General features: G+C 37.2%; 10 protein-coding genes across 14 annotated transcripts; 7 read left to right on the forward strand and 3 right to left on the reverse strand.

Annotated features, from left to right (window-relative positions):
- Positions 1-101: 101 nt before the first annotated feature.
- Positions 102-876, forward strand: LOC111598590 (39S ribosomal protein L32, mitochondrial). The gene is made up of 2 exons (XM_023313906.2): positions 102-498; positions 568-876. Exons 1-2 carry the CDS (start codon positions 171-173, stop codon positions 828-830), a joined length of 591 nt encoding a protein of 196 aa, XP_023169674.2. The 5' UTR covers positions 102-170; the 3' UTR covers positions 831-876.
- On the reverse strand, positions 839-2,124 carry LOC111598589 (methionyl-tRNA formyltransferase, mitochondrial). Of its 3 annotated transcripts, none has more exons than XM_023313903.2 (3): positions 1,543-2,114; positions 1,318-1,480; positions 839-1,260 (listed from the first exon to the last, which is right to left on the reverse strand). In XM_023313903.2, the coding sequence occupies exons 1-3, from the start codon at positions 2,041-2,043 to the stop codon at positions 875-877; spliced, it is 1,050 nt and encodes a 349-aa protein (XP_023169671.2). In that variant the 5' UTR covers positions 2,044-2,114; the 3' UTR covers positions 839-874. The 3 variants fall into 3 exon arrangements, with proteins under 3 accessions (XP_023169671.2, XP_023169673.2, XP_023169672.2); XM_023313905.2 differs by having other exon boundaries at positions 1,318-1,487; positions 1,543-1,616; XM_023313904.2 differs by lacking the exon at positions 839-1,260 and having other exon boundaries at positions 1,412-1,487; positions 1,543-2,124.
- A 142-nt stretch (positions 2,125-2,266) lies between these two features.
- LOC111598588 (protein spindle-F) lies at positions 2,267-3,789 on the forward strand. The gene is made up of 2 exons (XM_023313901.2): positions 2,267-3,205; positions 3,275-3,789. Exons 1-2 carry the CDS (start codon positions 2,461-2,463, stop codon positions 3,652-3,654), a joined length of 1,125 nt encoding a protein of 374 aa, XP_023169669.2. The 5' UTR covers positions 2,267-2,460; the 3' UTR covers positions 3,655-3,789.
- Positions 3,790-5,987: 2,198 nt separating this feature from the next.
- LOC111598608 (carbonic anhydrase 2) lies at positions 5,988-8,195 on the forward strand. The gene is made up of 5 exons (XM_023313942.2): positions 5,988-6,054; positions 6,284-6,393; positions 7,298-7,388; positions 7,502-7,764; positions 7,830-8,195. Exons 1-5 carry the CDS (start codon positions 5,988-5,990, stop codon positions 8,193-8,195), a joined length of 897 nt encoding a protein of 298 aa, XP_023169710.2.
- Positions 8,196-12,561: 4,366 nt separating this feature from the next.
- LOC111598568 (carbonic anhydrase 14-like) lies at positions 12,562-14,081 on the forward strand. The gene is made up of 5 exons (XM_023313869.2): positions 12,562-12,872; positions 12,934-13,085; positions 13,150-13,240; positions 13,295-13,714; positions 13,778-14,081. Exons 1-5 carry the CDS (start codon positions 12,782-12,784, stop codon positions 13,966-13,968), a joined length of 945 nt encoding a protein of 314 aa, XP_023169637.2. The 5' UTR covers positions 12,562-12,781; the 3' UTR covers positions 13,969-14,081.
- A 4,318-nt stretch (positions 14,082-18,399) lies between these two features.
- On the forward strand, positions 18,400-19,651 carry LOC111598563 (carbonic anhydrase 2-like). The gene is made up of 5 exons (XM_023313861.2): positions 18,400-18,516; positions 18,568-18,719; positions 18,782-18,872; positions 18,927-19,340; positions 19,404-19,651. Exons 1-5 carry the CDS (start codon positions 18,435-18,437, stop codon positions 19,589-19,591), a joined length of 927 nt encoding a protein of 308 aa, XP_023169629.2. The 5' UTR covers positions 18,400-18,434; the 3' UTR covers positions 19,592-19,651.
- Positions 19,652-20,542: 891 nt separating this feature from the next.
- On the forward strand, positions 20,543-21,823 carry LOC111598546 (putative carbonic anhydrase 3). Its single transcript, XM_030225735.1, has 5 exons — positions 20,543-20,748; positions 20,801-21,154; positions 21,206-21,356; positions 21,423-21,502; positions 21,557-21,823. The coding sequence occupies exons 1-5, from the start codon at positions 20,629-20,631 to the stop codon at positions 21,698-21,700; spliced, it is 849 nt and encodes a 282-aa protein (XP_030081595.1). The 5' UTR covers positions 20,543-20,628; the 3' UTR covers positions 21,701-21,823.
- Positions 21,824-21,912: 89 nt separating this feature from the next.
- Positions 21,913-23,311, forward strand: LOC115482736 (histone deacetylase 11). Its single transcript, XM_030225734.1, has 2 exons — positions 21,913-22,195; positions 22,277-23,311. Exons 1-2 carry the CDS (start codon positions 22,067-22,069, stop codon positions 23,117-23,119), a joined length of 972 nt encoding a protein of 323 aa, XP_030081594.1. The 5' UTR covers positions 21,913-22,066; the 3' UTR covers positions 23,120-23,311.
- A 111-nt stretch (positions 23,312-23,422) lies between these two features.
- Positions 23,423-26,607, reverse strand: LOC111598545 (nicastrin). 3 transcript variants are annotated; one of them, XR_002751383.2, is made up of 8 exons: positions 26,357-26,605; positions 26,166-26,261; positions 25,409-26,098; positions 24,543-25,356; positions 24,273-24,484; positions 24,006-24,216; positions 23,724-23,828; positions 23,423-23,661 (listed from the first exon to the last, which is right to left on the reverse strand). XR_002751383.2 is itself a non-coding variant. In XM_023313837.2 (7 exons), exons 1-7 carry the CDS (start codon positions 26,418-26,420, stop codon positions 23,637-23,639), a joined length of 2,112 nt encoding a protein of 703 aa, XP_023169605.2. In that variant the 5' UTR covers positions 26,421-26,607; the 3' UTR covers positions 23,423-23,636. The 3 variants fall into 3 exon arrangements, 2 of the variants coding, with proteins under 2 accessions (XP_023169605.2, XP_023169606.2); XM_023313837.2 differs by lacking the exon at positions 23,724-23,828 and having other exon boundaries at positions 26,357-26,607; XM_023313838.2 differs by having other exon boundaries at positions 23,424-23,828.
- A 359-nt stretch (positions 26,608-26,966) lies between these two features.
- On the reverse strand, positions 26,967-27,797 carry LOC111598587 (60S ribosome subunit biogenesis protein NIP7 homolog). Its single transcript, XM_023313900.1, has 2 exons — positions 27,657-27,797; positions 26,967-27,601 (listed from the first exon to the last, which is right to left on the reverse strand). Exons 1-2 carry the CDS (start codon positions 27,710-27,712, stop codon positions 27,115-27,117), a joined length of 543 nt encoding a protein of 180 aa, XP_023169668.1. The 5' UTR covers positions 27,713-27,797; the 3' UTR covers positions 26,967-27,114.
- Positions 27,798-27,996: the final 199 nt, after the last annotated feature.

Below are 27,996 nucleotides of genomic sequence, written 5' to 3' on the forward strand. Positions count from 1 at the left end.
CAAATAAAATATTTTTGTAAAGCAACTACATAATTGTTTTTCTTAATCTACGGAAATTATACAAATTAGATATTGAGAGTATCGATACAGATGCGATATATCGTCTTGAAATTTCGATGACTCCCATCACTACATTTACATAAATCTATTTGTACAATTTCAGCTTAGCCATGTCTCGTAATTTGTTTTTATCAATTACCAACTTTGTCAATCATTTGGAACGGCTGTTTTTGCCACACGGCGGTCCCCCACCCGCCTTGGCCTATTTAGTGCATCAACCTAACTGCCCAACGAACAGAACGTCACAGAATTTCAGTCTGAGAGATCTCATTGGTGATGGCATGCTATGGGCTGTCCCAAAGCACAGGCGTAGTGTGGAAAAACGTTTAAATCGCAAATTTGGTTATCCCGAGTATGTGTGGAAGCCTTTGAAGCAGAAGAGAAATCTGCGTTCCTGCCAGCACTGTGGTCACGATCATGAATTGGGCGTTCTATGCCGTAAGTCTTATTGCTCTTTTAACACAGCTGTAGTTATGTAAATTTTGTTTTTTTTTTTTTTTTTGACAGCTCACTGCTACGACAAGGTGCGACAGGAAACGCAGCTTATGCAGGATAAAATACAAGCGCAGTTGGGTCTGGAGCCAGTCGAGCAAGAAGTGATAGTCTTGTATGAGGGCGAGACGGCTGACCAAGCGACGGATGTTGCTACCGGCAAACGCATAGTGGAAATGAAAAAACCACGTCCCATGTGGTTCACTAAGAATTTGTTACAAAAATCGACACAGCAATCCTCAGACACCAAAGAAGTTAAACCGTCCAACCTGGCTTAGGTTGCGCCTTACATCATCAATAAAATAACGCTGCGTTTAATTTGTTAACAAATAACTTGTTTATTTTGTGTAAACTGCAATGTCTGTGCCCGCTTAAGAAATCCATTGTTGAAATCATGAGCGCTCATTGGCTTCTTGCCTTCGACCCGCAGCTGTAGCACCTCCAGCTGGGTTCCTTGTGCACAACCGATTAGAAGCGATTTCCGAAGACGATGAAAATAGAAGGAGCCCGGAACTTGAATTGTAGACGCGGGCAATCGTAATTCATCGGCGGGCACAGGGGGCTTGAGCTCCAACAGCTGTACAGTTTTGCCCAGAAAGGAGGTAGTTAGATTTTTAAATCCATAAAGTGCACGATACCGTGCAAACAGCTCCATAGAAGTTTGCTGTGACCATCGAATCTCTGTGATTTGTGACGTAATCTTCGGTGCTGTATTAGATTCCGTTGATAAGAACTACTTGAATAAATGAGTATATATATTTTTACCATAAGTGGCAACGGCATCGTTTTGAGGATATGCGTTTAAAAGTCTGTCTTCCAAGTTATTCATCGTGTCGACAAGCAACTCGGAACCCAATTGGGACAAGGCAGCATGCAGTTCTGGCATATATATATCACTTCTAATAGGCATCTCCCGTTGGGCTAATATCTGAAAGCTGAACCACGTGAGTTAAACAAAACAGTATGTATCGGAGCAGGGGTTTTCCTTACGGGACCAATATCGAATTGATGTGGCGCTATCTTCATAATGGTAATACCAGTCTTAGCATCCCCTTGCATTATGGCATACATTATGGGCGCAGCACCGCGCCATCGGGGTAACAAGCTAGCATGAACATTGATAATGCCGCGGGATAGTGCATTTATAATATGTAATGGGATCAGGTGTCCAAACGACACTACCACACCCAGTTCGTAGGCGGCACATTGCTCCTCTGATATTGGCCATCGATATAGGGAAAGCTTTTGCTGTTCGGCGTAACTGCGCACACAGTTTGCGGGACTCTTAAAAGATGTTACTACGCTTACGTCAAAGTTGTTGAGGTGCAATTTCTTTAAACTTGGCAATGAAAAATTGTCAGTGCCAAAGAACAATATCTTGGGTTGCTGCGTGGTCCCCTTACACCGCCGACTAGTCACAATAAAGTTTGAAAATACTTTTCTCTTATATTTAAAGAAATTATTAACTAAGCTTTTGCCGCATAACAACATTATTACAGCTGTCGAGGGTCTTGCACTAACAGCCCTGTGCTTGTGCGATGCGATATTTCAATACATTACAGCCGAAAGTATTGATTTGATCGTGATATTTATTAATTTGTATTATTTAGATATGTAAAATTTGTCAAAGTAAACAAGATACTCCTAATGAAATAATATAAGGATGGCGAAAACTTTCATAATTCATTTTTATCAACGTTCTTATCTAATTAGAAAATAAATACGAACAGTCTGGCAGCACGTATTTCACAGCTCCGTGACTGCATCGAAATAAGATATCGATAGATAAATGCTTATTCGTCATTGCAATTGAGAAAATGAAAACAGCTAAGCTACGATAAAGATATATTGCTATATTTTAGAGATTACCTTCATACATTATAAAGAGCGTTTATTAACAGACTCACTATGGACACGACAAAAAGTGTAAAAAATTCATCAAATTCCTTAGCTAGTACCAGTTCAAATTCCAGTGACAAAATGAACTGCGCATTGCAAGTGGCATTGCAGACAATGAAAGAGCGCTGCATACAATTGCAACGACGTGTTTCCAACATGGAGGAGGAAAATCAACGCTTGCGTGAGGGTACTCAGGGCTCAGCAGCCGTCGCCAATAGCAATACTCTTGAGAACACAGATAGCAGTAATGATGTTCTATCGCTACGTTCGCAATTGCATGAATTACAGCGCCAAAAGGAACAGCTGGAGGATCAAATTAGCATGGTGTCTAATGAGAATCGCAGACTTTGGTCGCATCTATCAAAAATTTCCAAAGACCAGCAACACGAAATGAAAGACGATGAAGTAGCCATTCCTGCACATGCTCGAAGCACAGGGAAAGTTTCAATTGGTGCCAATCAGAACCTCATTCGTTCTAAGACATTTACTCAGCACTCGCCAAATCCACACCTACGTCAGAAGATGAAAACAGAGGTCAGTTTAGAGGAGATCCCACTGGACGAATTTGATGCTAGCGAGGTAGAATTGGGATATCCATGTGGACTGAATGTGGACGACCCTAGCACTGTCAATGAACTAGATACCAATGTCGATGCAAAGCAGTGTATGGAAGGCTTGCAGGATCTGCGCCGTGAAGCAATGAAGCAACAGCAAGAGCTTAATTCTGCCCTTTCACAGCTGGAGACTCGTATTGGTGAGTTGTCGATCTATACCAAATGCAGAATATGTAGTTTTATTCTTATCTAATCTAATTATGCCACAGCGGTGCATCCGTGTCCGGAGTGTGTTCGCAAGGCTGCCAACAAGCCGGAAATGGCTGATAAAAGCTTAGAGACTGAAGATCCCACAGAGCCCAAGCGATACAGCAACAATGAGCACACAATAAGCCAAGTGCTCGACACAACCAATGGGCATACAACAGCAGTGTTGCCCGCTCCCCGCCTAAACTTCATACAAGAAAAGCTTAAGGCTGATGCCATCGACAAAACGTGCCCCATGTGCGGCAAGTTGTACACTAGCCAAGTTTCATTCAAAGCGTTTCAGGAACATGTCGAAATGCACTTCATTGACGAGACGCTTGATGTGGATGCAAGCATGGAGCGACAGTTCGAGTTCGTTTCTCATGCAGTCGGTGATTTCTGACCCAACAAACTTATTTACTTTGCAACAGAGCTTTAACAGCAACAAATATAATTTGTTTCACTAGCAATGCATTGTTAATGTTATTGCAGTTAAGCAGCAGTTAGTAATTTGATAATGAAAATTGTATAGACTAAGAAAGCAAATTTCTAAAATTGAATGAAATAACGGTTTTAAGTTAAAATTGAATAATTTTCAAGCTTACAGACAGTTCTCTGTCAAAGTACAACATGAATGCACATCTAAATATGTGATTTTTATTGTTTTAAAAGTTATATACGACAGCTAATGTATTTGCTGATGATGATAAATAAGCATTATTTGCAAAAAATTAATTATAAATATTCCCGATGACAAACAAAAAAGTCTCAAATAATATAAGAACAGATACATTATGCATTACATTACTTAGTGTGTATTTATATTTATAATTTTAATTGTATTGTTATTCGCATTGTTATGTTCCCAGTAGAATAACAATATATCTACAACAAAGAGGTTATCATTCAATTCATAAATTCATATCCATGTTATATATTCTCTTCAATGTTTCATTGCCGTAAAAATAAAAGCCACCAGAATAGCTTTCATTGCTATGATCAGAAATGCCGGTGGATGTGCGACTTATCAATATGATATGGAGTTTCAATTAACTATATTCAAAGACTATACATAGATACTAAGTAAGACTCGGGAGTGCCTGACTAGGGAAAACCTACTCCCCTTCCTATATGTTTAAAAACAAAAAATACAATAGTCACAAATATTATATTCTTATGATGTCCAACTGTGTGAATATGAAAAAGTCGAATTGCCTACTTATATTTGAAACCAATTTTTTTTTTGAGTAGTGGGCGAGGTATTGCGATCTGTGCAATCGAGGCAATAAAATTGATTGTTACTAAAGGTCAAATAATGATCTAAAATAAATGTGAGCGGATCGATTATTATCGATAATAAGAAAGTGCAATATGATATTGACGAAACAAATAAACTAACAAATAATATATATGAACAACAAATAATATATATGTGCACATAATGTCACTCAACCACAATTAAATTGAATTGAAATCTGATTTTAATTCCGTTAACGGTTATGTACATTTTCTAATATTTGATACGTTTTTAACGTGCAGAAACAATGCTGAAACAAGAATGAAACATTCAATTAATTCCACTGTTGAATAAACAAAAAAAAAAGATAAAGAGAGTGGGCGAGGTAAATTTCCATGATATGAAAATATTTTTATAAGTCTTGAATGCGATTGAAGGGACAAACAATTGTTGATGCTATTGATGTTATCTGACCTTTGCGTGGAATGTTTTGACGAATCTGTCGTAAGAAGATCAATCTGGCTTAAGTGTGAAATCTTGTTTGATCTGCACACTTAAAATATAAGACTGCTGAAATATCTACAGAAGATGTTTGATGCCACGGCCAGAATGGACGTGCACAATAAATGTATGTAAATTTATATTAGTAACTAGAGAAAGTTATTTTTCATATATTCTAAGTGAGAGAATGCTAAAATTATTCTATGAATAAAATACACATAATATACAAATGCTAGTTTAATATCTACAAATCAAAGGTAAATTATAATGAAACCAAATCCAAATAATGATTATATATTTGACATACATACAATAGTTATATACACATGCATATGCTCTCACCCGATTTCTGAATTGAACGAAATGCCTGAAAGAACAGATAGTTCCGACACATCGAAGATTGAACACCCTGACTGATCTTGTATGCGCCGACAAATGTGCTAAGATATATTTGATATCACAAGTGTTTTTCTGTTGAAACAAATTTAGTTTCCAGATTTCTTTATATGAATTACTTTTCACATTAGCTGCATTCATCTGTGAGATACTACTAGAGACTATTTCTATGCTAGTCTCCTAATTTTGTGACGAATTTATTTTATTGTATGATAGAGAAGAGAGGGCAGTTAGACAGCTAATCGTTTGACATTTAACCAAGATTAGCCTATGATTTTAATTGTCATCAAATATAGAGAAGCTATACTAGTTACTCTTAATATAATCAAAACTTAACGTACACAAATATTTTCACTGAGCTTGCGCATTCAGTCTTTGCAGATCTTTACTGAGCTGCCCAATTACATATTGCTGGAAATAGCACTCAGCTAACGCATCGTGGTTTGTCTTTGCTCGGGTATAAAAGTTTCGTTGCGTTTCCAGAGCCGCTTCAGTTGTGCTTCAGCGGTAACCGCAGTAGCCAAGGGTGCAGTAGTTCCAAAAAGACAAGAGAGAAAACAACACAAATATAAAATATATTTTACAGAGAAAGAAAAACTAACATGGGGGTAAATCTGTTTCAGAAACTGTTCTTCTTGCTGCCACTCGCGTATCAATATTCGCCAAACGGTAATAGGTTGAAAGCCATGGCAAGGCTGTCGAAAAATGACGATTATAAATGAAATTATTTACATATATAAATGATTAGTTTTAACATTCATTCAATTTGGACATTGTGCGAAAAAAATTCCAATTTGTTGAAAAAGAGAAAAATGACAGGCCTCATGAATAAAAGTGAAAACTAATGAATACAGTTTTAGCCACTAGCATTCTCATAATAATTTTTTCTCATTTTTAGACGGAAGCTCTGAAAACACAGATTGGAATTATGATCAAAACGGTGCTGATTGGCAAGGAATATGTGCGACCGGCTTTCGTCAAACACCCATCAAGCTCTCTGTCGATAGTGTAAGTTAATCTGTCAATGTGTCAATTAATCAATTTATACCTGAAGAGTATTTAATAATTTTAGAAAGAGTTCAGAAAGTAAAAATAAGTTAGCCGGGTTTCCCCATTCAGACAGCAAAAGTTCGCTTCGTTTCACAGAGACTTGACTTTCCATGGCCTTAACGGATATATATAGATTATTGGATATGTGTTCTAGAAACTGTTTAAAATAAGACGGTTCACGCTTACTCTGTGAAAACATCTTAATTTATTCTAGGAAATAGATGAGCTCAATAGTAATTCATCAACAAACATATCTATATAATTCGTCTAAACACATATATCCAATTTTATAAAAATTATCAATCTGATACGCACCAAGTAGGCGTCGACAATTTTTGGTTCTTCTGTAGAGGTCAACAGACGTCGTATAGTTCTATGTGCCTGCGGTATACTTGAGTATAGTATTGATATATATTGATATATATATCATATGTATATATATTAGATCTTGACCTGTATAACGCACCGACGGACATTGCACCTCAATTTACTCTTGTCACATCGTGAACGACTCTGTAATATCCACACTCTAGCAACATTCTTACTTCATAATTAATAACACATAGTAATAAGAAATAAAGATCGGAAGGCCTTAAGCAAATGAGATTACATACAAAAGCTAGACTATGAGTGCAATATATTACAGCACATAATACATAAAACCTGTTGTTTCCGTCACAAGCGTAGACAGCTGATAATTTGATAAATGGGCACATTTCTAGAGCTTACTTCCGAATGATCCAATTTACTTCAAATTGTTCACAATTGGAAGCTAGTTTTCACTATTATCATTACCATATGTAAGATGGTATGGGCTGTACACAGTCTAAAGACTTCGTTTACTGCTTTCCCTTTTATATAGTCACTGATTGTGCCGCTGCCGCGAATGTATTTTGGCAATTACGACGTCAGACTGAATGAACCGCTGACATTGGTCAACAAAGGATACACGGGTAGGTTTAAATTAATATACTAATACTATATGCATACTATTCTATACATTATATACATATATAATGTGTATCTGATATAAATCATATTATTGATGCGATTTATCAAATTGCAGTCGATATGACTATACCAAACACAAGGAATGGTCAAAGGCCTTTTATCTCCGGCGGCCTGCTCAAAGGACAATATGTGGCCGAGGGGGTCCACTTCCATTGGGGGTCACCTGTGTCCCGTGGATCTGAGCATGTAATAAACAGAAAGCGATACGATGTCGAAATGCACATTGTGCATCGTAATACGCGCTATAACGATGTTACAGAAGCCCTAAATTATATCGATGGAGTCGCTGTGCTGGGCGTTATGTTTAAGATAGTCAGAGTGAGTTGCTGGTGAAAATATTTTCATGGAATCAAGTTATTAAAATCGCATCTGAAATTTTTAAGAATCCGAACAACAGGTATCCAGGCCTTAGGAAGCTATTCAGTGCTGTGCCAGCCATAGTCGAATATGGCTCTGAAGTGGAGCTGCCTGGCTCTATGACCCTGGGTCAGTTGCTGGGTGATTTGAATACGAGTGACTTCTACACCTATAAGGGTTCATTGACCACACCTGAATGCAACGAGGCTGTTACTTGGACAGTGTTTGCTCAGCCGCTGCCCATATCCCTATCAGATATATCTAAACTATGGATACTCCAGGACTCGAATGGAAATCTAATTCGTAATAATTATCGTACCCTGCAAGCGCGCAACTCTCGTCCAGTTTTCTATCGTACAAATAAGGACCTCAGTGATTATTATCTCGGATAATAAAATTCTAACCATTGTATTTATTTAAGTAAACTATTTATTTAAATCCTTCAAGAAAGTTTGTATATATAGATGGATCAGAGAATATATATTTTCAGATCAACAATATTGAATATAAAGCGGTCTAAAAATAAAAATAAATTGGACTTCTAAATATCCTACGATCACACAATATGCCAATATATGAAACTTAAATTATATTTTTTATTTAAAATATAACCTGATGATATTTATTTATTTCTTTTGCTTTAATTTTAATTTATTAATTCAATATTAAAAAGCTAAAAAATTAATTTGTGTATTTATACTAATGAGAACTTTGTGGGACAAAGCATTAAAATAAGATGACTCTAAAAATCGGGATAAAAGAGTCAAGCATGCATAAGAACCTTTTTGTGACTTATTCACTATCTGCATTTAAAGCTATCTATTTTCAAACTGCTATATAATCATTTACATTATTTCTTAACATTTTTTATATAGCCATATGTTGCAAAATAAAAATTTAAAATGCTTGGAATTTTGAATAAGATTTTTTCAGTAAAATATAAGAATAAAATTAATTCGGCAACTATCAAGTGTGATATATTTACAGCACAATACAATTTTTGATTTTTTATAGATTGTCCGTCAGGCTGACCGATCGGCTATACGTATATACGCAAAGCATTTCATTCCTATTAAAACAAGAGACTTAAAGTATGGAATAAAATAAAGTCAGTTGGATCACCTAATACCGTTATTATATACCATTATTATATACGAATGGTGGCGTAGAAAATCAGAGAATGTTGATTCTAAAATGAGTAGTTCATCTGTACGAGTATTATACAGTCAGTGTCGCCCGAGTAAAACGTTTTAGTAATGCTGCACATTTTAAAATTTTTCGCATTCTTAGAAATCCACAACTATCTTAAAATTATTTTACCCGAAGGTCGAGGCTGCCAAAGCTATAATAATTAAATATAATTATGTTGATAGTTGCATAGTTAGTTTTTACATGTAGACTTACTTCTTATAATCGTTTTTATCTGAAATATGTCAACAAAATATGAAGCTAATAGCCCGGAAGCATTCCCCAAGGTTTTCTTTAGTCTCTCACAAGATCTGTCGACAAACATTGTTGTCTTAAATAAAAATTCTTTTTGCTTTTTGTCTTTTAAATACTTCATTTAAATTTACATTTGGAGGCAATTAGGACGACGTTGCAGTCGGACGCAACTGACTCCTTAATATTCAAATGCCTTCAATAATTTAAAAACCCAAGTGCTAACTTAAATTTAAAAAATTATGTCCTGATATGGAAGACAACTTGAAGCCATATGCTATATATCATATACCCAATTGAGAAGCCTTCTGGTGATTGACGGGGTGAGTCCCGAAATAGCTATAAAGACAACCTGTAACTGATGCCTGTCAAATTCTTGTTGGGCTTGAAAGTGCGTAGTCTAACAAAGAAAACCATTTTTTGATCAAATTTAATATTAATATTTATTACAGTTTCCTTTAAGTTCGATTATAGCAGTTATACGATTATTCGATACAATTTTTAAAGTAGGACTTGTCTTTAGACTGCCTTGTTAAATAAGGGTCGTCCCTGGCACTCTTCGGGTTATTGGTCTCCGTCTGTATTTTCCCGATAACCGGTCACGACAAGAGATTCGATTTGTTGTAGTGCCAGTTTCGGAGCTCAGTCTATGTATATATTGGAGACTGAACACCTCTTGATTATCCCTGATATTTACTAGCGAAAACATTTGAAGGTCGTGGCATTCAGGTCAGTGATGAGTTATTTGTGTCGTTCGTCTCCTGCATCGTAGCGGACTGCTCATTGATTGTGTTGATACCATCGACCACAATTCTGATGGTATCAAGGTATTAGAGCTGTGAGCTGTGACCAATAGTGCACTGTGTCCACGTCCACGTGAAGAAAAAGCAACGCTGCCATTGTGGAAGGCCGTCATCTTTCCTGCATTCTCTAACGTTGTTCTTACATTCAAAGCTTAATACTAAACAATTCTGTGATGGACGCTATGCTGACATTAGTAGCGCGCTCGTTTACAATATGTACCAAACTATTCTATTATGGACGCTATGCTGACATTAGTAGAACGCTCGTTAACAATTTATTTCATGCTGCAGCAGTCGAAAACTGCTGAATTAGCTATCTTTATTTCCAAAGCGAAATTGCCAGTATTATATTTTGAAATCGTAAGGCGATTCTGTTTCGTGATAGTATGAAGGTTTCCCGTGTTAATTTGTACGCTTTTCGTGTTAGAAAAACTACCAATAGGAAGGATCCCGTCAACAAATACATGTCCTTTTTTTCCTTTAATGGAAGAAGTACAATTTTTTGTATATTTAAGACTGTCCTTCTGGACCATCCTTACTTTCATGTTCTGCTGCTGCCTCAAAGGGTATTTAGCCTGTCAACTGTGGTTTTCTATTGTCAGCCTTGAATTATTTCACTTTGAGGTATTGAGGCCGAAGGAATGGACCCATGACTTTGTGTAGTGGATTAGGTCGGTCGTGTTCTTGATTTTCTTGTCTAACTATAAGCACCTGGTCATCTATCTCAATTAGTATATTGTAGAATCTTTCCACTGTACGTCGTTCCATTTACAGGTGTTCCACTTGGAGGCTTAACACGTTAAGTCTTTCCAATTGGAGTGTTTCCAATTCATCCTTAATCCTAAATCCTAAGGCTTTTTGATTGCCAATTAATCGGTCGAAATTTATATTTTCATACATCATGACTTACTGAAGAATAAAATTCATTATGCTTTCCCGTGTAGAAGTCAAACTATCAGATCTTCTAACTTATTTTGGATTGAAACACAACAATAAATATGATCAAGAATATATAAAGAATCTATCTCTGACAGACTTAACTCCTTCACCTGGAAAATTTAGAACAAAAATCATCTCATCAGTGCTCAAGGAACAAACATTCCAAATTATATTAAGCAGCTCCCTATCACTCCCAAATACATTTAAGCAATCCTCAATCCACGATTTCCTGAACCCAAACGTATACCTTTAAATATGAAAGAATCCTACACTTTACAAAATAAAACATAATTTCTGAAAAATTGTGGATCACCTGGGATCCACTGTGATAGCTCCCGCACATACAATAAGTCTATCCGTCAGTTAGTCATCCATTAACTGTAAGTGACAATTTATATCCCAATTTGACAGCTCTGAAAATATAGAAATTCTAACAATCATACTTCCAATAACTATGGAGAATATTTAACAGCGCAGAGTTTCGACTATAGCTTTCTTATGAGAGCTACAGATGGAATTGGAACTCATGATGGAATTGAGAGAACTGAAGTCCCGATCACAGGTTACTAAGATTAAATAAGGCTTAAGGTAATGAAAATAATTAACGGAAAGAGGATTAGATTTAATATTTTTCCCCGTTCAATGAGGCGAAATAGCACTAATAAAAAGAAAGCAAAGACGACTTTACATGAAGAGCACGAGAACTTGACTTGAACGGACAAATCGGATTCCACGGGACATTTAAAAGAAGAGGATTCAGGTCCCCACATACTCAGATCACTTCGACTTTGCTTTGAGTTTGTCAACATTGCACCGCCTTAAACAAAATCCACTATCCCTAATGCCAGCGACACAGGCTATGACTTGATATTGGTACAAACAATCGTTTTTTCACACGTCCTTCAGGGGTAATATGGGGTAATATATTCATGGTTAATTGTTTGGTCATTTATCTTCTTATCTAGGACAACAAGTCTATCCACCTCTTTGTGTTTATAAAAGTATCGATTTCCACATGTCCATCAGCTACAGACATAATCCTTGAAATATATTTTCTTGTATGCCATATGCAATATCAGAATGATCGCAATTTAAGCCATTTAATCTCTCTCTCGATTTCAAAATCCAAAAGCTAAAATATACAAAATCTCTGCATTCATTACAGGAACATGCACAATAAATCTAAGGCAAATTTGTGAGGTAACAATATACTGAGAAGTAATACATATATCCAGATGTAACACGGGGCTAAATTATTTCAATATTATTTCGCAAGGAAGTAGTCAGTTATATAGGTATATCAATAGTACAGCCAACATTCCTGTTGACTTCCGGCCACTGCCAACAACTAATATTTTGGAAGTTAGGTTTGGCAGACTTTGTCAGGTTCCTGTATCTGTGTGTGCATATACTTAAGCACATAAGCAACTGGAAAATAGAATTACTCTAAAGATCTGTGGCTATTGAAAGAAAGTTGGTTTTCCTTAAGTCCACTGAAGCTGAACCTGACTTTACAGCTCACTTTGATTAGAAATATGTTTGATGCTCCCGGTTGTCAGTCACTTACCTTGTTTGGTCACTCAGGATCCACTGCAAATTGCAAAACACGTTGCAATTACTATGCAAATTTCCCACCTGGCCAGAACAACGTTCTTAACGAGGCTAAGCAGGCTCTGCAACTATAAAATGTTGTGGTCAAACTCAGAATTGTTGCAGTCCAGTTGCAAGCGCTACTTAGTGCACATGTCGCCAGCTAAAAACTAATATATTATTCCAGTAGAGTAACGTCAAATAAAATGCATAATTCAAGCCGTTGGGGATTAGGAGTCATGCTCCAGTTCCTGTTGTTGGCAGCCCTGGGCATTGCCCATTTGCAAGCCAAGATAAGTTCGTATGAGTGATCCCAATATAAATATTTTAAATTAGTTTGATTTCTTTCGACAAGCAGGGCTGTCTGAGGCTTATCTCAATGCTATCAGTGCGGATGATGCAGCCGAGCAGGCAAGTGGAAGTTATAACTATGACCAGCAAGGTAGAGATTGGGAAGGACTCTGCCAAGATGGCCAGCAGCAATCGCCAATTCCTTTGACATACAATGAGGTAGGTCAATAAACAAACAAAAAAAGAATAACAAGTTTTTTAAGCTTATGGCACGTCTTAATAGGCCATTGTAACCGGCATACCGCGTATTCATTTCTACAACTATGATCAGAATTTGGAGTCACCTTTAGTCCTGACAAATAATGGACACACAGGTGGGCAACAGATTCAACTGATAAGTTCCTAACAAAAAAAATTATTCACTCCAGCAAACATGGTATTGCCGCCCACGCAAAACGGACAACGTGCGTACATCAATGGAGGCTTATTGCCAGGATCCTTCGAAGCGCAAAGTGTGCACTTTCATTGGGGTTCCGCCAACTCCAAGGGCTCAGAACACTCTATCAATTTCCAGCGCTACGATGTTGAAATGCATATTGTCCATAAAAACATTCGATACGCTCATCAAACGGTTGCTGAAGCCAGCGCGTACTGGGATGGTCTCGCCGTTCTGGGGGTCATGTTTAGGGCTGTGGATAGGGCATTCTCGCAGAATACTGGACTTCTCAGGATCTTCAATCGATTGCCTCTAATTATTCCATACCAAGCAAACACCACAGTAGCTGGTCGCTTAACTGCGGGACAGTTGCTGGGCAACATTATTACTGGAGAGTTTTACTCCTATAATGGTCAGTATACGTATATTCAGAGAGTATTCCCACCTCTATTATAAATGTGCTTATATGAAACAGGCTCATTGACAACGCCCGACTGCGCCGAATCCGTGACTTGGACGGTCTTCAAGGATGTTGCCGAACTGCCTAGGCGACAGATCATGAAACTCTGGAACTTACAAGAATCGCGAATGCGTCCTCTGATAAACAACTACCGCGCTCTTCAGGATATTAATGATCGACCCATTTACTACAGAGCTCTACAATAGCCAAGTTTAAGTGTTCGACAACGAGATACTGTGAGCCTCAGCCAAACTGCTGTTGCAATTTGTTGCATTGTATCTACAAAGGCACAAAAATACACAGACACTCAATGGCTCAAATACACGAATACATATATGTACTTTAAAAATATACGAAATTTAAACTTAATCAAAATTTACCTCTGTCAGTTTAGAGTCGTATTCAATTTTCCTCAGGCTTGCACCATAATATTTAATGCCTCAACCAACATTTCATAACAAATGACCAGTAAGAATGTTGCAGTCAGTCTAAGCCGTACCAGTTTCAAGACTCGGGAAGATTAGATCCTTATAAAGTATGTAGTATTTATTTAAAATATGTAATGTTTTCCGGTTTGTCATATCCCTGATCTTTATAAACAGAGGGCATCAACGAGTAATGTATACTCTATACAAAAAATTTCAAGTCTCTAGCATCAATAGATGCGCCATAACTTACACAGGCAGACGGACGAACAGATGAAAGGGTATTGCAGTAAAGCAATATACTCGTTTATTAATTCCTTTATATACAGTTTATTAATTCCTTTCAAGTCCCAAACTCTTGTCGTTTGTAGTTGTCTCAGGCAACGCCCAAAAGTATGCAATTATTATATTTTCTTATAGGTTATTTTATCCACCCCAAGTTCATTAAACTTTCCAAAATATATTTAAAAAATCTTTCTGAAATTGTTTTCAATATTTACTTACTACACCACGCACACGACAGAAAATTAAACAATTGAGTTGTACAATTGGGTAATATCTGCTCAGACATTTTTCTATTTAGAATACATAGTAAATTTAGATGAAATGGACCGTGAATATGAGCTCCCATAACAGCAACTTGTTCAACGGCAAACGTTCCGACTCGATTTATGCACACATATCTTTATCTATTGATCGAGTCCTAATGGAGAAGAATATCTCTATGCTGAAACTGATCCCCGACCTTCACAATTTTTATTTCATTTTTAGCTGGGACAGTAAATCTGCAGACATATTCTTCAGCGTGCATAACAATCTTGTTGTATCAGATATCTCCTATATCTTATTTCCTATATATGGAATAGGATGGATATCCTTCGAGAGTTATGTATTTGACTCAACTCTATGATCATTGCCAAAGGGCACTTGAAGGAATTTGTGATCGCTGTATCAGAACATGCGTAGAAAGATGAATGTGCGATCGATTTTTCCTTTACATAAAAAAATTAGCACAAATGGGGCAAGGACAATTTCTGATGTTCGAAATGAAACACTTCGATTCATCTATAGATCCAAGAAGTAAAGATTTCAGTGAACCTGGCAGCGCCTTAAATTGAAGCAATTTGATTTCTTGTACGACAGTGCAACTATCCCCTTTCCTCTCCTTCATTACTGTACTTACGTGGCCGGTAGTAGGTACATATATGACTCTTCTGGATTGAACTGTAATCAACGTTTGGATTGCAGCGGAATGCAAGATAATTGAATTGCATAATCAAATCTGTTCGTTTTCACCGAGCCTTATTCCTCCGCAGACATTACTTTTGTTAATTAAAGCGCAGTCCTATTCATATTTAGGCATCCTCAAGCCTAGCTGATCAGTTTGCATGCTTCTTCCTATGCCCACTCTATTCTGCAATGTTCTACGAGGCAATATTTCGTAAATTATTGAATGAAAAACAAATAAACTTGTATTAGAACTATATGACAGCAATAAGGAGACTGAGGACAGACAGATTTTTACTAAGTCTAACCACATACACTCCCTTCACTCCGTGAACGATTCGCAGGAAACTAAACTAAAATAAGTAAGTAAGCTCTAGTTGGACGCCTGACAAGCAGTAAGGGCAACCAACGATTTTTACACCATGAACCCATTGAAAACGGGAAATCATTTTGTTATTTTTTCTAGTCTTCTATTCGAAGAATCGAATTGCGAATGAATTGATGTGTTTTCAAATCTAGGTTTCGACGGGGTTTTTTGTTTTTTTTTTTTTTTAATATGAAGTGGCGGTGTTGATAGATTTTCGAGTCTTCGCTTCCTAATGTACTTCTTTTATGCTAGATGTAAGCTATGGCAAATATAAAAAATGCAACTCCAACTAGTATTTTCATACTTGTTAGAGCTTAGTTAGTAAACATACAAACTCTTTTATATATTGCCTATATTTCAACTGAACCTACTTCTAAAGAATTCGGGGCAAATTGGAGCCGATATCAAAAATAAACCAAATTCAAAATTGTATAAAATATACAAAAAACTAAATACAAATTTGAAGAATATAGCTCTTATAATTCGTCCGAGATATAATTTAATAACTATATTTCGATCATGTTTTTAATCGATTAAAATAAAACGAGAATATTTATCGATTGCTTGAACTTGAGGGACAGACGGGCGGACAGAACTAAATCGACGCAGCTCATTATATTGATCACGAATATATAAACAAACATTAAGCCCTTATTTTCCATTTTCAATGGGATCAGGGCGTAACTATTAGGTTTTATAATATTTTTCCTAAGGACTGATAACCTCTCTCGCGCAGATCCTCGATAAGGAAGCTCATATTCATATACCATAGAATACGCAAAATGCACATCGCTGGGTCACTGAATCAAGTTATAATCATTATATAACAAGATATCGAAATCGAAATCAAATTCAATCTTTCTGAGCAAGAGACAGGCATAAGAAGTAAAAGCCCCATGCCGACTACGTTATAAATGTCTTTGTGTTAGGTGGGTCTGCACAGTTCCAGTTGCATCATAAATTATTTTACTTATCAATAACTTATAAGTAATCATAGTACTGAAACTGGCCTTAACGAGTTTTAAAGTACCTCATGTTAATTATATTTCATTTGCAAAAGACTCACTTAGATTTGAGTACATTTTATCACTAGTTGGAGCGGTTAAGCTGCAATGCTGACAGCTTCGCTTAAATACAAATTAATATGATAATTTATGAAGTTGTGGCTTGGATACTAATCTGGGACCTTAATCATGTTCTAAGGCTTGGCAAATGAAGAAAAGCTACGATCTATGAGGAACTTGCTTCAATTTGGTAGTGCTCAACTGGAATTGACTTTACACAAGGCAGCGCACTGCTGTTAAAGAAACTCAAACTCTTTGTACACAGATATTCATATAAAATAATAAATTAAATACTATGCTTGGGAAAACTATATTTCATTAACAAGGTATTTAACAAAGCTCCACATGTTTTAGCTCTACTTGCTATTGAATTACCAAAGTTACAAATTGTTTGCTGTAAGATCACAGCTCGTGATCTGTGTATTTATACTTATAGACAGTCAGATAAACATGCCTTGCCTAAATTTACGTATATATATAAATACTCGTAACTTAATATTTGGTTGAATGGGGTACATCATTTATGCAATTTCATATTGGCTACATCTGTCATAGCTCATGCAACGGCGCCGCTAGTGGACTTTCCTAGGGAAATTAAGCGTCGACTAATTTTAATTCTAGTCTCAGTTTCAAATCAAATCAATTACTCAGATAAGTGTATTTGCTTAAGCACAAGTCTTTATTATTTCAAATAAAATGAAAATTTGGACGGTATTTTAAATAGGAAATATACGAAACTCGTAATTTCATTATAGTAAACCGAATAGTGAATTTAAGTGGTATTCAAAATCAAAATATCGATGCTAATCGAGTTATCAAAAAAATAATAATAGCATCGAACTGCAGTTGGAAAACAGAAATATACATTGAAAATTTCAAATGCAACTTTTATGACTTACAGACGAATGTATAACATACGGTCAGACAGACATGAACGACTAATCTCGTCATCCTGATCAAGAATGTAAATACTTTATGGGGCACGCCTCCTGTTAGAAACATTTACGGTAAACCGGGCACTCTCGACTAAACCACGCTTTGCTGGATAAGCATTTTTTTTTTATAAAATTAAATTTAAAACAGAAGAGCACAAAACGTAATCATAGTAACAGAATTGAAGAAACGTTCCAAGATATTCTGATTGGGAAATCAGTGGCATGAAAGTGCTCCAAGCTAAGCACAACTAGCTATTTCCTGAACTTGATCTGAATGCATTAATTTCATTATGTCAACATAGGGTTATAATCAGTAGAATGAAGTAGAAGACATGAAATGTTGTACGAAGATAATCCCTGCTGCACATAAGTAAGCTTAAAGGACGAAAGAAACAATTTGAAGATGGAGTCAACATTGATCAAGCTTTGTATAAGACAACCTCGAAAACGATTGATTAATGATAGATGATCAGAAGTCAAGTGTCGAAGAAGTATTTACAGTGCAGTGTGTTGATAATATAATATAATTTTCAACAGAGTTCTTATCTTTAACGAGGCTCAAAGCACCGAAGACTCTGCAACTATAAAATGTTTTGGCCAAACGCAGACTTGTTGCAATCGTTACTTGGCACGCAGTACAGTAACATCGAAGAAATGAATAGCTCAAACCGTTTGGGTTCTGGACTCATGCTCCAGCTCCTAATGCTGACAGCCCTTGGCATTACTTCTTCGCAAGGTGAGATAATTGTCATCAGCTGATATGTTTTATTTAACTTGCGACCAGCAGGTCTGTCTGAGGAGTACCTCAAGGACATAAAGGCGGACCAAGTTGCCGAGCAGGCAAGTGGGAGTTATAACTATGACCAGCAAGGTAACGATTGGGAAGGAACCTGCCAAGATGGCCAGCAGCAATCGCCAGTTTCATTGACCAGCAGTGCGGTAGGTACACAACAAACTCTTGAACAAGTTGGAAAACTTACAGCCCACGGTATTCTTGACAGGCCATTGTAACCGCCATACCGCGTATATATTTCTACAACTACGATCAGAATTTGGAGTCACCTTTAATCCTGACAAATAATGGAAACACAGGTGGGCAACAGATTCAACTGATAAGTTCCTAACAAAAAAAATTATTCACTCCAGCAAACATGGTACTGCCGCCCACGCAAAACGGACAACGTGCGTACATCAATGGAGGCTTATTGCCAGGCACCTTCGAAGCGCAAAGTGTGCACTTTCATTGGGGTTCCGCTTCCAGCAAGGGTTCTGAGCATACTATCAACTCTGAGCGTTACGATGTTGAAATGCATATTGTCCATAAAAACATTCGCTATCAAACGGTTTCCGAAGCCAGCGCCTATGCGGATGGTCTAGCCGTTCTGGGAGTCATGTTTAGAGCTGTTAACAGAATATTCTCGCTACATAGTGGACTAATAAGGATCTTTAATCAATTACCCCAGATTGTTGAATACGAATCTAGTACCGAGGTAACTGGTCGCTTAACAGTACAGCAGCTGCTGGGCAATATTAAGACTGGAGAGTTTTACTCCTATAATGGTCAGTATACGTAAATTCAGAGAGTATTCCCACCTCTATTATAAATGTGCTTATATAAAACAGGCTCATTGACAACGCCCGACTGTGCCGAATCCGTGACTTGGACGGTCTTCAAGGATGTTGTCGACCTACCTGAACGACAGATCATGAAACTTTGGGAGTTGAAAGACTCACGCAGCCAACCCCTGACAAACAACTACCGTACTCTTCAGGATATTAATGATCGACCCGTTTACTACACAGCTCAATAATGAAAAACTAATAACCAACACCTACTAATATCAAAATAAATTTACTGGACATATGCAAAATTGAAAATCGTTACTTTTATTTTTGAGACACGGACACAGGTCAAAATGTATGCATTGATTGTATTTTAATTATATATCTAGTTGTGAATATATATATATATATATATTAAAATATATATATGCTGAAGAAAGCCAGAGAAAATACAGTTCGTGAACGAGGATAAACTCGTACTGCGAATTGAACATGGGAACATATATTTTAGTCTGAATTCATTAAGTACTGACTGGCCTGAAACATAGATTGTGGTTGTAGAAAACAGTTTGGAGTAGAGAAGATGCTTATTGACTTTAGACGACCAATATGTTTATTAATTGTTTGTTAATTCCATTAAGAAAGTTGAAAACTGTAGAAACTCGAGTTTTTTTAATATTTCTGTTAAGTTCAGTGCACTCTAATGATTCGATTAGTGATAAGAAATTATTTGTATTCTAAAGAGCTTTATTAAAATTGTAAGTTCATGGTTCACTTAAGTGAAAGAGTAGCTGAAAAATTAGCTTTCTAAAGAAGACTGTTGCTATTGAAAGAAAGTTGGTTTTCCTTAAGTCCACTGAAGCTGAACCAGACTTCAGCTCACTTTGATTAGAAATACGTTTGATGCACCAGGTTGTCAGTCACTTACCTTGTTTGGTCACTCAGGATCCACTGCAAATTGCAAAACACGTTGCAATTACTATGCAAATTTCCCACCTGGCCAGAACAACGTTCTTAACGAGGCTAAGCAGGCTCTGCAACTATAAACTGTTGTGGTCAAACTCTGAATTGTTGCAGTCCAGCTGCAAGCGCTACTTAGTGCACATATCGCCAGCTAAAAAATAATATATTATTCCAGTAGAGTAACATCAAATAAAATGCATAGTTCCAGCCTCTGTATTAAGAACTTAAAATAGTTTGATTGATTATTTTGTCAAAATTGAACATTTTATTTTGTAATTACATTTTCTATACACTTCAAATTACATTTTTGGCACATTTACAAATGAATTATGTATTGAGAAATTATGCAAAACTAAGTCATTTAAATTATGATCAACATGGAAGAGACTGGAATGTGGAAACCGGCAAACAACAATCGCCTATTTCATTGGCTAAACATCAAGTAAAAGGTTTGCCTTTAAGCTATCATTTACTAATTGCAGACCATTCATTAGGCTGTTAGATCCACTGCGCCAACATTGACCTTTCTTAACTATGGCAAGACAATTGCTAGTCCTTGGAAGCTTATCAATAATGGGCACACCTTAACAATGTTGATACCGCCAGCTGCTAATGGCAGCCAGCCTGCTCTTTGCGGTTGTAAGCTGGAAAGTGTTTATAAAGCTGTGCAACTTCATTTTCATTGGGGCGCCCCATTTAGCAAAGGATCGGAACATAAGATTGACTCTATACGCTACGATGCCGAGCTGCATATTGTTCATCAGAACAGCGCGTATGCACTCCAACAGGAAGCTCTTTCCTCGCCTGATGGCTTCGTGGTGTTGGGATTCATGTTGAAATTAGTGCCTGTAAGTTGTACCCAGTATTGGTTATTATTATCATTAATTATACATAATTAGAAACCCGCAATCAATCCGCGGGCCTTAAATAAAGTCTGTAGTCAGGCGAGTCAAGTCAAAAATTTTAAAACAACCTCAACTTTGAAAGGCGAATTTTCATTGAGGGATATTTTAGCTGGTATAGAAAGGCAAGAGTTTTTTACTTACAAAGGTCCGTATTCTTTGCACTTGGGTCAGTCAACACCCAAAAGTATGCATTAATTCTATTTACCTGTAGGGTCGCTTACCACACCACCATGCTCTGAAGTCGTCAACTGGTTTGTCTTCCCCAAGGCGATTGAAATTTCCAAAAGATATGTGAGCGAAAAAAATGTTTAAAAATAACTTCAATAATTAATAGCTACGCCCCAGTTAAGAAATCTGTGGTACCTGACAGATAACCGCGGCAAGCCCTTGATAAATAATTATCGAGAGGTACAGGACCTTCACGGGCGTAAAGTGTATTATAGAGAGAAAAGCAACCAAACAAAACAAGACACATTCGAATATACGTAACGATTGGTTAAATGCATATCGGTGCTTGCACTGGCAATTATCGATTACGAGGCATCGGAAAAGCGTTCAACTGGGATGACACTCAAATTTTAATCTAATAAAATTGAGCCAAATGGCAAACTATCAAATGTTTTTTATGTTTGAGTAGTCGTAAATAGTGGTACACATATATTGAGGCATATGCATGTTATATTATTGGCTTTGTATTAGTTAGTTAATATATATTGATATGAACACACATCTCATCTAGCAGAGCAAACATATCGTGTCATTCAACTATTAAATCGAAAACATGCAAATTGCAAACCATGACAAAGTCCGGCCGTATTTTATTAAATAGGAAAACGACGTGCACAAGCAGAAAAAATGAAACGTGAAGCTCCGGAGGCACGTGATAAATTGCCTATAGTATACTCCAAAAAGTATGCCGTGTGCTTTGCTGGTCTGGAAAAGTTACATCCTTTTGATGCAGCCAAGGGAAAGCATATACAACAGGTAAATTTATATGCTTATCGTACATGCGTTTGATATATCTGTGCATAGTTTAAAAAACTGTTTTGTACATTGTGCTTTCAGTTGCTCTGCGGTGAACTGTCGCTGGAATGCGGCGATTTCTACAATCCACTTGAGATTACCAAAGACGAACTACTGCGAGTGCACACGCCAAAGTATTTAAAGTCCCTCAAATGGAGTGCCAATGTCGCTGCCATTGCGGAGGTTCCGGTATTAATTTTTGCGCCCAATTTTGCAGTGCAAAGTGGATATCTGCGCCCAATGCGATACCAAACAGCTGGCTCAATCCTGGCTGGAAAACTGGCCTTGGAATATGGTTGGGCAATTAACTTAGGCGGCGGTTTCCATCATTGCTGCTCGTACAAAGGCGGCGGCTTTTGCCCCTATGCAGATATTACCTTGCTGCTTGTTCGCTTGTTTGATTTGGAGCCGTCGAGAGTACAAAACGCAATGATTATTGACTTGGATGCACACCAGGGCAATGGCCATGAACGGGACTTTAAGGACACAAAAACTGTATACATACTTGATATGTACAATGCCTACATCTATCCAAAGGATAACGAAGCCAAGCTTAGCATTCGCTGCGCTGTTGAATTGAAGCATCTAACAGAAGATGCCTACTACCTAAGGCAACTAAACCGATGCCTGATGCGAGCGCTTGCAGAATTTAAGCCAGATATTGTTGTATATAATGCCGGCACCGATATTCTCAAAGGTGATCCGCTAGGTAATTTAGCAATCACTCCAGACGGCGTTATAGAACGCGATCGCTTGGTCTTCAGTACATTTCGAGCATTGAATATACCAATTGTTATGTTGCTTAGTGGCGGCTACATGAAATCATCTAAGCACGTTATAGCAGATTCAATAGTCAATTTGCAACGACAGGGATGGTTAAAATAATTAATCTTTTTTCAGAAAAATATATACAACTGTTGGACACCGTTAGAACGATAACCCATTGGGGATAAACAATGAGCTGTGAGAGACAAGAAACTTTTACTTCAAATGTCTATTATATCCAAAGATTTAATCATTTTATATACTTAAAATAAGAATCCAAAAATTGATGTACTACATTCCATTTGCATTAAGAGCTGACTATTATATTGATCGGACTAATTAGGATCAATAATATTGTTTATTGCTATTTATTATTATATAAAGCAAACGGCGACACTTAATTGCTTATGTTATAAATACACACTAGTGTTGCTTATTACGTGTTTGAAGTACAAAAATGTATATAAATAAATATTTTTCTCGAATACTTAAAGTAAACAATTAGAATATCAGTAGTCTATAAGTAAAAGGTTTTGTCATGGGTATTACTTCATAGTTTTATTTCTATGATGCAATTGGTGTTTCTTAGTTTTGTCTTTTATAAGTTAACAATTGGAGCTTCCCGAATATCCTGCTCCTAACAAGCCGTTGGCATTGGCAGTCTAGAATTGCAATTCAAATAAGGTTAAAAAACTAGTTAATTTATACATTTTAATCGGGTTACTAAGTATGTTGAAGTGAGAATTGCATGCACAGATGAGAGTTCAGTTATGAAGGCGTTCTTGTTGTTTTTGCTGCGGGCCAACTTCAAAAACATCAATTAAATAATCTAAAAGTAACATAAAATAGTTCAAAAATTAAAAAGGATTTCACTGATAAACAACATACGAAAAAGTTTACTAAATGAGATATGACCCCATCCTTTGGACCCCCTAAGCCTGCTGAGATGAGTAATTAGAGGTGTAACGAAACTACAAAAACAAGGCAACTATACTAATAAACTTACGCCGCATTGCTAGCAGGCAGATCCTCAAAGAGTACTTCCCATCGTGAGCTGATAATATATATTAAACAGAACGAAATTATAAACACCACAATTCCAATGCTCAAAATTGTTATTTCGTGCACATTGGACGGACGTAGAAAGATGCGTGCGCTGAATTGCGACCAAGTTGATTCAGTCCATGTTGAATATTGACCTGACCGCCAATCGTAGTCTGGAATTCAAGAGATAGTCATTGGTTGGCAGCTTCGAAACGAGTTCAGCACTTACCTTCAATGAGAAATGCCGGACTTAATGCATGTGTATAGTTCTGCGTTGTACGGCGACACTCTCCAGTGTCATTCAGACCAGCAAAATAATACAGGGGCAATTGAGTGCAATTCTCTTTTGGCACACTCGGCTCTTGGTGCGAAAGCAGATAACCAAACAGGCGATACGTCCAGCCCGATGATTCTTGTGAGCCACCCAGCACACTTATGTATCTAGATGGATAATAAGTTTGTGTTTACTCTAAAGTGACGCTTATGTATTTATACTCACCTCATTGGCGGTAAAGGTACACCTGGAGGACTGTTCAGATATGAAGAAGCTTTGAAAAGTGGGCAATCCGAGGAGAGCAGAAAGCAGTAGAAGAATTCATCTGCCAGCAGCGGATTGGCCACTTGATTTCCTTGGTACTGTTTTCCCGTTAATGTCTCATAAAGCGCCATTGCCACTATAGACGACACATTGCGCACTTTCATTTGCAAAGAATTAACACTGATGTTTTTCATATCGTTCACATCAGCCAGCTTTGTGTAATCTTGGCTGGTGTTAGCATAGATAAAAGCAACATTATCGACATCGTCATATATTGAGTGATAGAATCTATTATTGGGCAGAGCGTTTAAGATTAGTGCCGGGAACTTTTCATCACGACGCAAAAAGGATTGAGCTGATGTGGGTGGTATATGATAACCCACGTTTGATTCGAAGTTCACATTAAACCCGTATCGGGATGATTTAGCATATCGGTTGAGCTGCTGCAGCAGTTGCTTAGCGAGCAGTGTAGAGGTTAGTGTGTGTAGCTTAATGTTGCCAATATCGTCGAGTGTACCAATGTCTAGCATAAACTCGATGTTGTCAAATGAAATAGGCGTTGTGCGTGTGGAGCGGGTCGGAAAAGCCAAGTTCTCCATATCGTAAACAAAGCGCTGAGAACCAATGTAGTCATAAGACTCGCCATTGAACGCCACAAAGAGCACATTGCGTTTTGGGTCAGTCAGTGTATTCTGCGAAGGTAATAGGATATGTAGCATATGCGCTACTTGGGTAAGAATAGCCAGGCTCTGCAACGAGTCCATCGCGCCCAATCCTGCAAGGGTGACTGTGAGTAATCAATGAAACTAATCGCTTGCTACACTTACCCAGTCCATCAAACATGCTCGTAGTGTCTAGGCGGCATGATACAATAATAAATTTCTCGTCGGTATTGATATCTACATTTTCAGTTGGACTGCGCGGATACAATGTTGCATACACATTCCGACCCTCCAAAGGATCGCAATATTTACTGCCGCCAAGATTATTTATAAAATTAGTCCGCCGCATGCACACTTCAGAGTTAACAGCTGCTGACATAAAAGACTTGATTTCCACAGCACATAAGCTGCGCAGAGCATGCGACTCGTAATCAAAGTCGTTAAATTTGATAAAACATTTCTCCAGTTTATCAATTTCTTCAGGATCGGCTATGTAGTAAATGGGAAATGGAAAGTCCTCGTGCAGTAGACCAGTGCCCCAACGATTCCAGGTATTGGTCACTTTTTTTGCATCACAGGTGGCTGTCTCTGTGCTGTTGTTTAATTTGAGACCACTGTACTGATTGGGACAGTTGAGTTCATGTGAAAATTGTTCTATTTTCGATCTATTTATTAGAAGCACAACAGATATTATTTTCGGGCCGGCTTCTTTAAGACGTAACAGGTTGGCCCTTGTAAACAAATGTGGTGGTATCATGGGAGCGTACGGCGGCGATGGAGGACTGGTAAGCAAAAATTCCAGGTCCGCATCAATATTTATCAGATGCAGTACGCCCACAGATCCCGAAAATGTTGCTGTAATGGAGGTCGGAAAGAAACATATATATGAGCAGTTTACCTTAAGCACCCCTATATTACTTACATGAGCATCCTGTCTGATGGGTACCGTTCAAGCGTCGGAAGCAGCTGGCGCCCAAAATGGGTTCGTACATTTTATCACGCGTACGTTCGCCAATAACTACGAATAATAAATGAATAGCAACAAAGCGGCTTAGGTGAGTCAGCACCAAGAATTTGTTTATGCATGGGGGCGTTCAGATGAGGAATTCTTACCACTGGCAGTACTTTGGAACATTAACAGCAGCCATATCGCAGCTGCTTTAATCTGCTGTGCCATTAATGAGATCTTTGCGGTTTTTGCGCCAATTGCCTGGCGGTATTATTGGTAATATACAAATGACAACAAGAAACCTAACATATGTACTAATATATTTAGGTCTGAATTGATACGCGTTACTTATCACAACTCTTGGTTTTCCATAATCAGAGTTGCACAGCATTAGTGGCATTCCTTGAAATAATTTATATAGGACTACTCAGACTATCGGCTTAATGCAAGCCGAAAAAAGTACTGTTTTTAATCGATTACAAATTTTTATATATCTAGCTACTTCTATATGTTAAGCTTTTCTTCCAACTAATATGACAAGTCCATGTAAATATGGTGTTTAATAAAAATTATGGCATTGTATATTGTCTTGTATTCTATTTCTATAATTATACCTTAACCCATCCCGAAGTACACAACTTTATCACTCTTTCATCCGTTGATTTTAAATATAGATTAATTATTTAAAGCATTTAAAGCTTCAATTATTCCATATCTGCAGTCGTTATTTGTTTAAATTTCCGTGAATCCATAAAATAATTGAAAACAAAAGAATTATAATTTTGAATCGCTGTTTAAATTTTACCAGACACGATAAATATAACGATTTCTTTTAACTTACTTTTTACTTAATTATGGCTAATGCTACACAATAAGTAAAAGCTTACTATCATACTAACATAATAGACGATTTCAATTAATACTAAAAGAGCGAATCTTCAGCTCGTATGTATTCTCCAATATCAGATTGATGAAAGCAAACAGTAGTCAGCGGATCAGCAGTTTTACATTCAGTGGTGGATCGCGCAAGAACTCCGAACCCTAGAGCCAAGTCATTCATGGAGTACACAACAACGCCCTGATACTGTCCAGCGTTTTCAGTTATTCTGCCCAAGCCTGATTTTGGTATGTGATTACCATAAAGAAACTGTTGCTCGAAGGAAGGTTTGACCCAAACCTTGTACTGTGCATATGGAGCCAAATAATAAAGCGCCGTTATATGGAACTTAAGTTTATTGGTCTTCGAGAACTTGCCAAAGCAGGTGCCCACGCATACAAGTTGCTTGTACCCGAAACACTCGCTTAGCTTTAATATGCGCTCAGAGACATAATAAATGCGATCTTTATGCTCGCGGAAGCAATATGTTCCATCCGGCCTATCAATAAGTTGTTGCACATTTGATCCAATACTGAAAAGGAATGGGATTTTTAATCATCTTAGTGACTTGTAGCTCACTAACTTACTATTTTGCAAGTTTCTCAAAGAGAATCTTTGTACGTTCATCAGTTAATCGCTTCATTACGTTTTATTATGAAAAGAAGCAAATAACGCGGCACAATGTAAGAAATGTGTTTTGCAACAATGTACTAAAAAATACCATGTAACTCACGTTTTATTTACTAGTGCTGGGTAAAGCCGCAATTTGACACCTAAAGCACTGATATATATCGATACATACATATCGTTAAGCGACATATTTACGAAAAAAGAAAAAATCGGTATTTGATGTAATTATTTAAAGATATGCACAAATTAATAAATTAAAAGACGTTGGTGTTGATTTAATTTTTAGATAAACGGAGT

Source organism: Drosophila hydei, unplaced genomic scaffold, assembly GCF_003285905.1.
Source record: "Drosophila hydei strain 15085-1641.00,03,60 unplaced genomic scaffold, DhydRS2 tig00008139-arrow-pilon, whole genome shotgun sequence".
NCBI lineage: Eukaryota > Metazoa > Arthropoda > Insecta > Diptera > Drosophilidae > Drosophila > Drosophila hydei.